Here is an 11,383-nt window from a genome sequence, read left to right on the forward strand (position 1 = left end):
CCTCGGCCGGACCAATACTCATGGTCTTAAAATAAGTGAGGAGAATTTACTACCTTTCTAAAATCAAGAAATGGATAGATATTCTAGTCTTCTCGGATAAGGACGAATAAACCGTAGGCCCCGTCTCCTGCAGAGTTAGGGGTAGGAGACGTTAATTTCCCACGCACGAGAATACTGTGTGGTGGATGTCCTCCCCTGGGTGGGATGGGTGGAAATTGGCCTTGAAAAGCCCCAATGGGGAGTGGTCAATTAACCTATCTATGTATGTGTGTATGTATGTATGTATGTATGTATGTATGTATCGTGTTGAGTCTTAATTAAGCCACTGCTTTCAAAGGATGTAGTGTTGCTATGATATCCTAGTTTGTCGGAAACATGACCAGAACGTTTTAGGCCATAATTGAACCATTTTATCCAAGGAATGATAAGAACATCCCTGCATTGTTTGGATCGCAAACAAAGACTGATTATCCTATTCAATTATGATAACACAACTATCCAATGCCAGCTAATCCAGAAAGTTTTGAAAGTGCTGGTACGAATTCAAATTTATTGATCTTTTTTATACATGCCTGAGTGGGCATTGTTGATATCATTAGTGTTAACGCGTTAACGTAGCCTCATCTAAACACACTTAGGTGTTTTTAATCATCTAATCTCGAAGGGGTTATGCAAACCCGAGAAGCAGTAAAAGGTTGCTCAATGTTCGAGAAATCTCCCAGTCCCACGCAGTATATTCCTCTACTGGTTTTCTAATATATTTCTCCTAATGCACAGAACGCATGGGATAATGAATATATTTACATACTCCCTTTTATCCCTAGAGAAGGAGAGGGTTGTCTTCAGTTCTCATTTAGTTTGAACGGCCGTAAAAGGTTTAAGAGTGAATTGCTTCCAAATATGATAGTGAAAGTCACGGGTCCAAAAAACTTACAGTGGACCTTCATCTACTACATAACATAACTTTGCTTCTATTTTTCTTTCTTATCTTTAAAATACCATTGTATTGATAATGTTCTTCCCCCTCGTTATTTGTTTGCATCACAATCCTTTCAAAAACATTACGATGATTTTCTCTATTTGCTTTACAGGCTTTCTTATCCTTCCATACAGCCATGCTCTGTTTACTGGTTCTCTTTGATGCTCGATGTATTTCTCGATCGCTATTTAATGATGATGCCAATGCTTGCATTAATTTTTTCTCCACCATGTTTCTGTCTTTTTTGTCAGATATTTTAATTTTTGTCTCTGTTAAACCTTGGCTTCTGATAGTCGATCTAAACGCATTAGTCTTCTGCTGTAAATGGTCGTCCCATAAGGTGCGAAAAAACAGACTGTACTTGCAAGATATTCCGGAGTATTTGTCTAGAGTATGGACTCTAGGCAAACATGAGCAACGCGACCTTGCTAAAGCAGTTTAGGCGTGGGTTCAGATGGTGGTAGGGTGTCTAGCTCGTGTACCTAGAGCTGATCACGTACCATACACAAGAACACTGAAACTGAAACTGAAACGTGGCTTTACGGTGGTTTAAAACCAAGTAAGTCTTATTTGTGAATAAAATGATCTATCAACTAAAGCTACGGGCCCTGTGTAGCTCTTTTTCCTTCCAGATTTTATTTTCTCAGATCCTCTAGCGTACACAATATATATGTTACCGGACGCGCGACCATACTGATAAGTGATGTAAACCTTAATGATGCTTCGGTGTGTATGGAGATTAATTGATGAGTGGACCAACGTTTGTTGGTCTACGTAACAGAACTGTATTAAAATCCATATGTACTCATATTGAGTAGTCTTCATGCTAGTATATATATATATATATATATATATATATATATATATATAGTATATATAGCAGTATATATATATCTATCTATATATATATGTTTACTTATTTAGTATAATTTCAGAGCTGAGCAAAGAGTTTCCAGCAATCTGATTGGTCGGGCGGTTTCTTGTATGACGCGCATCTCCTGAGTACATGTCTTACGGTCAGCATGTAATATCATTCGCATTGCTTGGTTTTGCAGGCGCTCTAAGCGTTGGGCATTTACTTTGCCACATTCGCTCCATACAACACAACCATAGTCTAACAAAGGTAGCACAGTCTGCTTGTAAATTCAGGGAAAAACATCGCGATTAAGGAAAGATGAAATTCTGTTGAGCAATTTCAGTTTAGGGTAAACCCTAGATTGTATATAGGCTACATGTTTGCTCCAGGTCAGACAATGATCGATGTAAATTCCTAAGTACAAAGTCAGATCTCAGACTTACCGAAAAAAAAAAAAAAAACAGTCAATTGTTCTCTTATCATATGTACACACCTTGAGCAAACGTAAGCTCAATGGCTGTAAAGATCTTTCAGACAAAAGATGAACAAAGTTATTCTTCAGCTCACAAAGAACGTGACGCTCTATTACTGGGCCGAGTTCGAGTTAGCTGATAAGAAATGAGTACAAAAAGAGGTCATATCCAGGGGAAACCAGATTTTGTTCGAGTAGGGGGGGGGGGAGGACGAAGCTTCGTTAAGCAGGTTTCTACTGTGTATAAACATATTTTATATCTTTTGTGGGTTGAGGGAGATATCGGCAAAAATTCTATTTCCTTTTTTGTGCTTGTGTATGAAACCTTTGTTTTGGATAAAAAATTTGACAAAAGTTATTGTACCCTTCTAATGTAAGACATTGAATGTATTAATTTTTCCCTTATTTTACAGTAGCAGTCGAGCTATATCTATGATTTCTGACGTTTTTCTATAATTGAATTATATTTAGATCTTCTTTGAGCGGTTTGCAATCATAATATGGCCATTTTATCGCTATGGAACAAAGACAAAAGTTTTATTTGTGACAGGGTTTATTTTCTGTATCATTTGCATACATGACTATACTGTTGTCTTGAACTGTGCATGCACGCATGTCTGACTTGAAATACCAACCTCGTAATTATCCTGGAAAATAATCAAAGAAGGTTGTTACAAATCGGAGAGGTAACATAGAAGACAGAAAATTCGCTAAACCTACTTCGTGTATGCAAGCATTTCTACATGGGCGTTAGCATTTTCATTACGTATTTGTAACAGGGAAACCCTTTCTGAAGACTTCATTAAAAGAAGTAAGGAGAGAAATGCGCGTGAAAGGTACAGACTGCAATATCATGTTGGATTACTTAGAAACTTATATGCATTCTGTAAGAGGAGAATAAAAAGTTCAGAATCGTAAAAAAGTCGAACGCTTTTGTTTCTTTTTGTTGAACTTTGTATAAGGCTCCATTAAATCCTTTTACTATTTTGTTTCTGTGTCAACCACATTCTCACATGTCTCTAGAGGGTATTTCTGCAAAAACTGCAACTTCAACGTCCCTGTATGGTCATTACAGAAACCAATCAAAATTATCGAGATTACCATTAATAAAAAGCTCCAGACTTCATCTCTTTATCTTTCGTAAAGGCGATTAGGTGAAAAATTCGAAGGTTATGTAAGCAACCGACCATTTTGTTTTCGTGGTGGTGGAGAGAAGGGGAAGAGTCAAAGTATTTTCGAACCTTTTTATCTGTGCAGACAGTTTTTCAGTCCTTAATTTTTGGCGTTTTGAAGCGATTTGGCTTTTATGATATCTTTTTCCCCCCACTGTCAATTTAATTATGGCCGGTCCCTTAGTATCGTCTTGGAAAATTTACCTGAACAAGCAGATCCCTTGATTTTTTTGATCATTTCATTAAGCTTATCAAAGTTTTCCACATGAATCACAGGACCGGTACCAGCGATATCGTGCAAAGTGTCTTCCTCCACTCCAGTACCGATTCCCACCGCTACAACGTTGACTTTCTTTCTCTGTGGGATGAAAAAGTTTTCGGCATACGGTCTGAGTTATTCGGCCTCACTAGTAATGGAAACAAGTTGTAACCCTTACAGATTGGGATTGCAGCCAAGCCCCTTAGATTTCGTGGGATTTTCCCGATAATTTCCTGCGGATAGTTTCTCCTTTCTGTTGCCAATAAGTCGTGCAGTGTCAGATGTAAGTTTTCTTCCTAAGAAATCAACACAAATGACCCAGCCAAAGTTTAAACCCAATCTCTCTAGCCGAAATGCGGGTCAGTGTGTCTTCCCTGCTTTTGATTAGAGTCCTTCAGAAAGTATCCGGGAAGTATTCAATGAAAGAAACTATAGCATTGCTTAGAGCACTCCAACACGACCACTGCATCTTATTACATCTCAGCTCGAAATTGGCGCATGGAATTGCTCAGCACAGAAAATTAAGGTAGAATAACGCTTAATTAACAGCTCGATAGCGTGATTCAACACTCACCATGAAATCCGCGGATATCATGCCGGAAAATGCTTCGAAATCAAAGTCTTTTTTCGGATGAGTTGGTTTTCCGTCTGTGAGTACAATCATGACATTTGGTTTGTCTGGCCTGTCTCCTCCTGCTGTGGTGAACATCTCGTCCCTCGCCATTATAAGAGCCAGATCGGTGCGAGTTTGATATTCTAAGGTCACTGGCTCGTTGGCTATTTTCTGTAGTAGGGCGTCTTTATTATGATATCCTGAATCGCCGAGTTTGAAAGACATTTTTGCATTTCTGTTAAAGGTAATAAGGCCGAAGTGATCTGCGTCGGGTGCAGGATTGAAATTCTTAACAAGGTTACCCAAGAAGGTGATAATCTTTTTCAGATTACCCATTTTAACGCTCTTGGATTTGTCAAGAACGATTGCAATGTCAAGTCCAGCGGTGCACGAAGGGGCTGTAGAAAGGAAAAAGTAAAACAACTTGAAGAAAGATAGCAAATGCCAGCAATGATGTGTGACTGGCTCAGTTAAAACCTTTAACATGATTTTACTACTATTATTTATTATTTATTTTTATTTGCTCATTTATTTATTTATTTCATTGTTGCGTGTGTGTGTGCGTGCGTGTGTGTGTGTGTGTGTGAGCCTATACAGTGTCTGTTTAGGTAGCCCGCCTAGAATAGCTTTGCTAACTGCGGGCTACAAAAGCCTTTATTTCTTTCATTTTAAAAAAAAAAAATAAAGTCAATGTTGTTGTTGTTGTTGTTGTTGTGAGTCGTAAAACAACATCAAAACACAATTCTACTAATAAGTCTTTTGTTGTACAGCCAGTGATATTTCTAGGATACCTTAAGTTTTCAATTCTTTCGTAATTAAAGATCATCGCACATTGCAGTCTCACTTAAGATAAGAGGTACATGTACTGAGTAAGTGGCTTGATCAGATAATTTTAAAATCTAAACTAAAGACTCTTTGTTCCAATCGTCAATAGTGTCCCAAAACAAGACTTTTTTCACCTTTTTATTCCTAAGTTAGGTTCTTGCAAATAACTTACTAGACTGATTACCGCTGAAAGGGAGTTAATTCATCAAAGTACGGGACATAAACCCTTTTCAGAGTTCGCCCATACAAAACGTCCACTATAAGGTTACTGGTTTCTTAGCTTTGGCAAAGATGTTTAGGTAATCGCTGGTAAATATAAACATTTTTTAATCTCGTTTTTTCCATGTGTGCTGCAGCTTCTTCAAGAGGTAAATGTGCATCATAAACAGTGCTCGAAGTGCCGTTTCGTCTGCAAAGATTAGGTAATTAATCTATTTTCTTGAAAGTGCTGAGCTTCCTTCGGGGTATAGAAGTTAAGTAACAAGAATGGTTTACTTTGAGCATCAAGCAATTGCCGTATTGTTTTTAATTATGCTGATGGACTTAGGCCAAACTAGGCAGTAAAGCTCGTATCTGGAGATCATCGATATAAAATGTTGCTGCAAGGGAGGAGTGGGTGACCTAAAAGTGCCCAACATTAATATCCGCTGGTGTACCCAAAGGAAAATGTTGGATCAAAACAGTTATCCATTTTGTAGTTTTAAACCGATTCTGAGAGCATGTTTTAGCGCGCAGCTGTTTTGAAATGAGGCGCTCACTTCTTAGAGCCAATTAATCTGAAAGAAATGATCAGAAGTCTAACAGTTGCATTGTTGAGAATAAAGTCATGAATGCAATGAATTCTAGTTTATGCAGAAGGAATGTGTTATGACCTCGATGGCATATACTAATACGCAAGTCTAGTAATAAAGGATGATGAAGAAAACAGATGAGGAAAAACAGAAACTGTTACAAAAGCACTCACGGCATTCTTGTGAGTTGCATATGCCTGTCATTTTCGCTAGTCCTAGTTCACTGCAGTCTTTTCCACCGTTAGATGGAGGGGGATTGGTACAGGTTCTTGTATACGTCATTCTTCCTCCACCACACGTCTGACTGCACTTTGACTCAGACCAATCGGTGTATCCTCCGTTGATAGCTTTGACAGAGAAACATGATCCATAATTGAGTTTGATAATCTTGATAAATGCCCTATTTATCGTAGCTGAAAGCTCAGCAAAGCTCCAGAACTCCTAACAGTTTGTATCCAACTATGGATATTTCTAAAACTTCCAGATAACTTATCGTAAACACTTTAAGAAATCAGAGTTTTAGACCTTACGATGATTTATTCCTCACAGAAAAGGAGGATCAAGAGAAAATTGCTACCAAAAGATACTTACGGCATTTTTGTTCGTTACACGGAACCGTGTTTTTAGCTGGCCCAAGAAAACTGCAGTCCTTCCCACCGTTAGATGGCGGGGGATTGGTGCAGGTCCTTGTCAGGGTCTTCACTCCTCCTCCACACGTCACACTGCACTTAGACTCAGACCAATCAGTGTATCCTCCGTCAACAGCTTTGAAAGAGAAAGACAATCCAACTTTAAATTTGTTTCTCTGTGGTCCTTATAATAATGCACACTTTGTCGTAATATAAGTGATAGCTTAGCAAAGCCTCGGCGCTCAGAACAAATTGTTGAATTGTGTCAATAAAAAAACAAATCTTTAAGTATGATTGGCCTCAAAAGTCCATATTTGTGGCTTTATTGGCTGTTTTAAGTCCAACTATCGGATTTTACCTTTCCAATTACAAACACTTGTAATCGAACAGGAAAAATTGGAAAGTTAAGCAGCCAACAAAAATCAGGTGCTTGAAGCCATCAGTGTATAAAACTCAGTTTCGGAAGTAAGAAATGCTTCCATTTTGGAAATGTTTTAGTTTTGTAGGGTAAGTGGTTGTTGCTATGCTTCTTGCAATCCGTTTTGTGATTGGTGGATTTTAGCTGAGTGGACTTGGTATGATTAGCTTCTTTAAATGTGTGATCACAGGTCTCTAATCACAGCCAACTGTTTGATTACACTGTCTGACCACACTCTACAGAATAATTCATGAAAAATAGGCCAGCTAATTCTCTAATCACAATCGGTTGAAATTGTAATGCTTCTGATTAAGGGAGTATTCGTGCTCGCCACCTCAAATCAGCCTCGCGCTCGGCGAATTTAAAATCATCGCCTTAGTTCTTCCTGAATTGTACTCCACCCAGTCCTATCACCTTCACTTGTCATGAAATACAACTGATATTTATTACAAAAGTTCCACTTAAGCCATCTATAGCATAAAAAATAAGGAACAACAGAAAATTGCTACAAAAAAAGAAAACCTACAGCATTTCTGTTCGTTACATGGAACTGTCTTTTTAGCTGGCCCGAGCTGAGTGCAGTCCTTTCCACCGTTAGACGGTGAAGGATTGGTGCATGTTCTTGTCATTGTCTTCACTCCTCCTCCACACGTCACGCTGCACTTCGACTCAGACCAACCAGTGTATCTTCCATCGACAGCTTTATAGGAGGAAAAGAAAGATAAATCTTTATCAACTGAGAATGGGCACTTTTCGAATTAAAGGTCAAGTAATCAAAGTATTAGCAAAGAGACTCATTTAAAGGAAAACAAGAGCTCACGGCATGTAGCTTCCAGGATCTGGTTCAGACTGTTGACAAGTGTGTCGAAACTTCCGTACAGAAGAACCTTTCCTTTCGCACCAGCTATCTTTTTCATTTGTTCCTTTCTTTTGTATAAGTCCTTACCCACTCCAATAACAATTATGCTCACACCTCTGGCCTGGATGGGGAAAAATTTGAAATAGCATCAATCAGAATACAATCCATTGGAGTTGTTGTGGCTTTTCTTCTTGCTTTCCAATACATGAATTAGTTTTCTTTTCTCTGTCGCCACAATGATGTTTCATTCTGGTGTTCTTTAATTCTGTAAAACTACAAACTGATACAATCCAAAAGGTACACAAACTACCTGCATGAGAGTGAAAACAAATAGTGGTTGTATTACCTCCAGAGTTCTTGTTGTTGGTCCAAAAGGAACCCATTTTCTTTTATCCCATTTATCAATGTACGGCGCTCCATCAGTAAAGACGAGCAAGACATTCTTAGCGTCAGGCCTGTCCCCTTTAGCCCTGGTAAATATTTTTAACGCACCTCCCATGGAGAGATCAGTGCGCGTTCCCACTTTCTTTGGAACAAACTTAAAACGCATTCTAACCAAGTCCTTTAGGTTTTTTGCAGTGTGGTATCTTCCGGAATTTAAGTAGCTGTGTATTGGAGCGTACGATCCAAAAGTGCCAAGCGCATAATGATTTCCAGAAGCAGACACCCCAAGTTTGTCCACCAACAAATAAACCAGTCGTGTCAACTTATTACGGTGGTCCTTATTCATGCTCCTTGACACGTCACCAAGAATGGCGATATCCATTTTCTGATCAAGACATCCACCTGTGAACGATAGAAGCATAATTCAGTTCTTACCAATACATTTAAGTTGGTTGTCGTTATGTAAAAATTTAAAGAGTTTTATATCACTACAAAGGATCTGGCTGCGATGTAAAAACCTTAATGGACCCTTTTTGCTCTGGTTATCCGTCACCATAATCACAGATTTGGGCTTTCATTACAGAAATTTTCTCACTTAGGCATCCCTGTGGAGCGTATTGCTTCTTCACTATATCACTAAAATAACGTCTGGGGGGCATGTAACACTGAAGACCAGATAAACTCAACGTTAAAGTAACTTTGGAGTGATTAACAGTTCGGCTTATATTGGACAAGTCTGGCGTTTCGAGCAATTTGTATCCGCCTTCCGATTCGAGAGTCACGTTCAAAACAGACCTTTCTCAGCCGTTTTTTCTTCAGTGAGTTCCTCGATCTTTTGGTCAGCTAACCATTCATTTCTTTAGAACAGGAAGATTTATTACCTTCGACATTATAAATACTGAATAAACAAATGAAAGAACTATAAAAAATGAGGTGTTTTTTCGAATTAACTAAAAGAGTTCAAAGAAGAATATTGAATACATGGAGCTCGATTGCATAATTGTACATAACTCTCTCAGCTGTATGTTCCATTTTTTCAGATATACTGTTAACTCTAACTTTTTTTAGAAACCATTCTTTGTGTTGCTAAGATGCTGCCACTGAGCTATGCGAGCTATTCAATTCATGAGACCATTGGTGGAGGGAACTTGTTGAGTAAGAGAGATTTTTATTGTAAGGGATCAAAATTACGCAGCCATTTTAAAGAGTGAAACTGTTATAATTTTAGATGTTTTTTTTTACTAGATTTGACCTAACTAATGATTTTCATCACCCGCTGGAGTGATTTAAGCATCAATAATGCTTGAATTTGAGACGTCTTCATGTACAAGCAATATGTGTTAGAACAGATTCAATTTTTGCTCAGTTTAACCTTAAAGGAAAAACGGATAACCTTTTCAGTTTTATTTTTAGAAAGTCAGAAGTAAATTCGTTGATACCATTTGCTTAGAGCGGAATAGAGAAAAAATACGTATACAGACCTTCTACAGGGGATTTCGCTGTGGAGAGAAATTAGATGTAAAAAGATGTTAGTCACAAGACCCATACATTTAGATGTTATTAATTCAAACGATTCAAAATGATCAAGTCTGATAACTATGTACATGTGTTGACGATCTTTTTTTTTTATCTGTTACCTAAACAGGTGAATGACACGACGATAAAAAGCCACTGAGTCCTCATATCGAAATCACACAAGATCTGCCAACAAAACAAAAAAAAAACTCAAGGGCTCGCAAAGCTATTGTAAATGACGTGCATGAAACTACTTAAAATGAAAAAAGAATGCTTTAATTCTTTAATTTTTTACGAATTAGTTTCTGTATACAACATAGACAACATGGAAGTGGCTCAGGTCAAAAATGGTTTCCTCAAGGTGAGGATTTTTTTACTTTCCATGAATAGTTCCTCTCTAATCGTAACATGACTTTGCTGATATAAGTAGCTTTTAGCATTTAGCGCCCTCATTCCAATAAGATCTCTCGAAAGAGATTTTTTTTTTTAAATGAGCGCCTCTATTCCACCGGGCGTCCCGGTAATATCCCTGTTAGAGCACACGTACATTAAGGTGAAACATGGTTCATCTTCGTTACGTGCTCACTTAAAGCCTTATCACAAATTTCAACAGTTGTCCACGTGTCAGTCCCTCAACTATTGAGCCCAAGTCAGCGTGCAGTTCCTTCAGACGAATGATTTCGTCTGAAAAAAATTTTGCAATGAGTACTCGGCTAGTCCAGGAAGAAATATAAATCCGCTTTCCATTCTTTTTTACCCTTCTTAAAGGAACATAAACGCTTCATTTTTTTCACACATTCTGCTATATCTCAAAGGAAAAATAACTAAATAAGCGCCCCGTCCCTAATAAGCTCCTGCCCTTGAAGTGTCATTAGTTGATAAACACCCTGGGCTTTAAATCGAATCACTTAATCGATTTTTGCCTTTTGCCATCACGTTCGGGCATAAGCTTCTCTCTCTCTCTTCGTTTGGTACTATTGATAGAGAGTGCATTCAAAGTTCAAAGCCAAAAACAGATACCACACCAAGAAAACTTATTGCATGGTCTGAGAAGAAAAGAAAGAAGGAATGAAAAAGGACATTAAACATGAAAGAAAACTGCAGTTCGAGAAAAGTATCAGAAACCAAACAACTATACCAAAAAGCTTTGCAGTAATGCTTGTTGCACGTACGCGACTGAATGTACCCTTCACTTACAGGAAGGCGCGTGAGGACCATAGACCCAATTAAAGCTGTACTTAGTGCAAGAGATAACCCACTTGACCATGATGCTCTTGTTAGTTTCTTCTTTGCAATAGTTGCCACTTTAGGCTTTTGGTATGAGACATTTTGGTGTCAAATAAAGCATATGGTGGTTACAAGTATTGCCTGTATATAGTGGTTACGAGAATTGCCCGAACAATGAGCTCACCTTTGGCCTTCTCCTTTGGCTGATCCTCACGGCAGCCTATCGATTGCGAAACCCACCTTCGCTGTCAGCAGCTTTTATAGGCGACCATTATATTTATGTGGAAAATCATTTTGAAATCCCCAGAAATTGGCTCAAATTGCATTCAATTAGGCAATTATGAATTGATGACAGACCCATCTTTTGCGCTTTTGTAAAATGCA

At 38.3% G+C, this 11,383-nt stretch overlaps 1 protein-coding gene across 1 annotated transcript; it reads right to left on the reverse strand.

Annotated features, from left to right (window-relative positions):
- Nucleotides 1-2,842: 2,842 nt before the first annotated feature.
- LOC148720181 (uncharacterized) lies at nucleotides 2,843-9,756 on the reverse strand. The gene is made up of 9 exons (XM_088739667.1): nucleotides 9,739-9,756; nucleotides 8,220-8,659; nucleotides 7,835-7,994; nucleotides 7,541-7,714; nucleotides 6,559-6,732; nucleotides 6,141-6,314; nucleotides 4,313-4,749; nucleotides 3,684-3,837; nucleotides 2,843-2,954 (listed from the first exon to the last, which is right to left on the reverse strand). Exons 2-9 carry the CDS (start codon nucleotides 8,637-8,639, stop codon nucleotides 2,950-2,952), a joined length of 1,698 nt encoding a protein of 565 aa, XP_088595793.1. The 5' UTR covers nucleotides 8,640-8,659; nucleotides 9,739-9,756; the 3' UTR covers nucleotides 2,843-2,949.
- Nucleotides 9,757-11,383: the final 1,627 nt, after the last annotated feature.

This window comes from Stylophora pistillata, chromosome 11, assembly GCF_964205215.1.
Source record: "Stylophora pistillata chromosome 11, jaStyPist1.2, whole genome shotgun sequence".
In the NCBI taxonomy this organism is placed as follows: Eukaryota; Metazoa; Cnidaria; class Anthozoa; order Scleractinia; family Pocilloporidae; genus Stylophora; species Stylophora pistillata.

What these genes read in the sequence shown, in the direction of transcription:
- LOC148720181 (XM_088739667.1), bottom strand. Translation starts at nt 8,639, where the DNA reads ATGGATATCGCCATTCTTGGTGACGTGTCAAGGAGCATGAATAAGGAC. An exon ending in GATCCTGGAAGCTACATGCC is followed by an intron (nt 7,715 to 7,834) that starts GTGAGCTCTTGT and finishes CCTCCTATAAAG; the next exon opens with CTGTCGATGGAAGATACACT. An exon ending in ATGCAACTCACAAGAATGCC is followed by an intron (nt 4,750 to 6,140) that starts GTGAGTGCTTTT and finishes TCCTTTCTACAG; the next exon opens with CCCCTTCGTGCACCGCTGGA.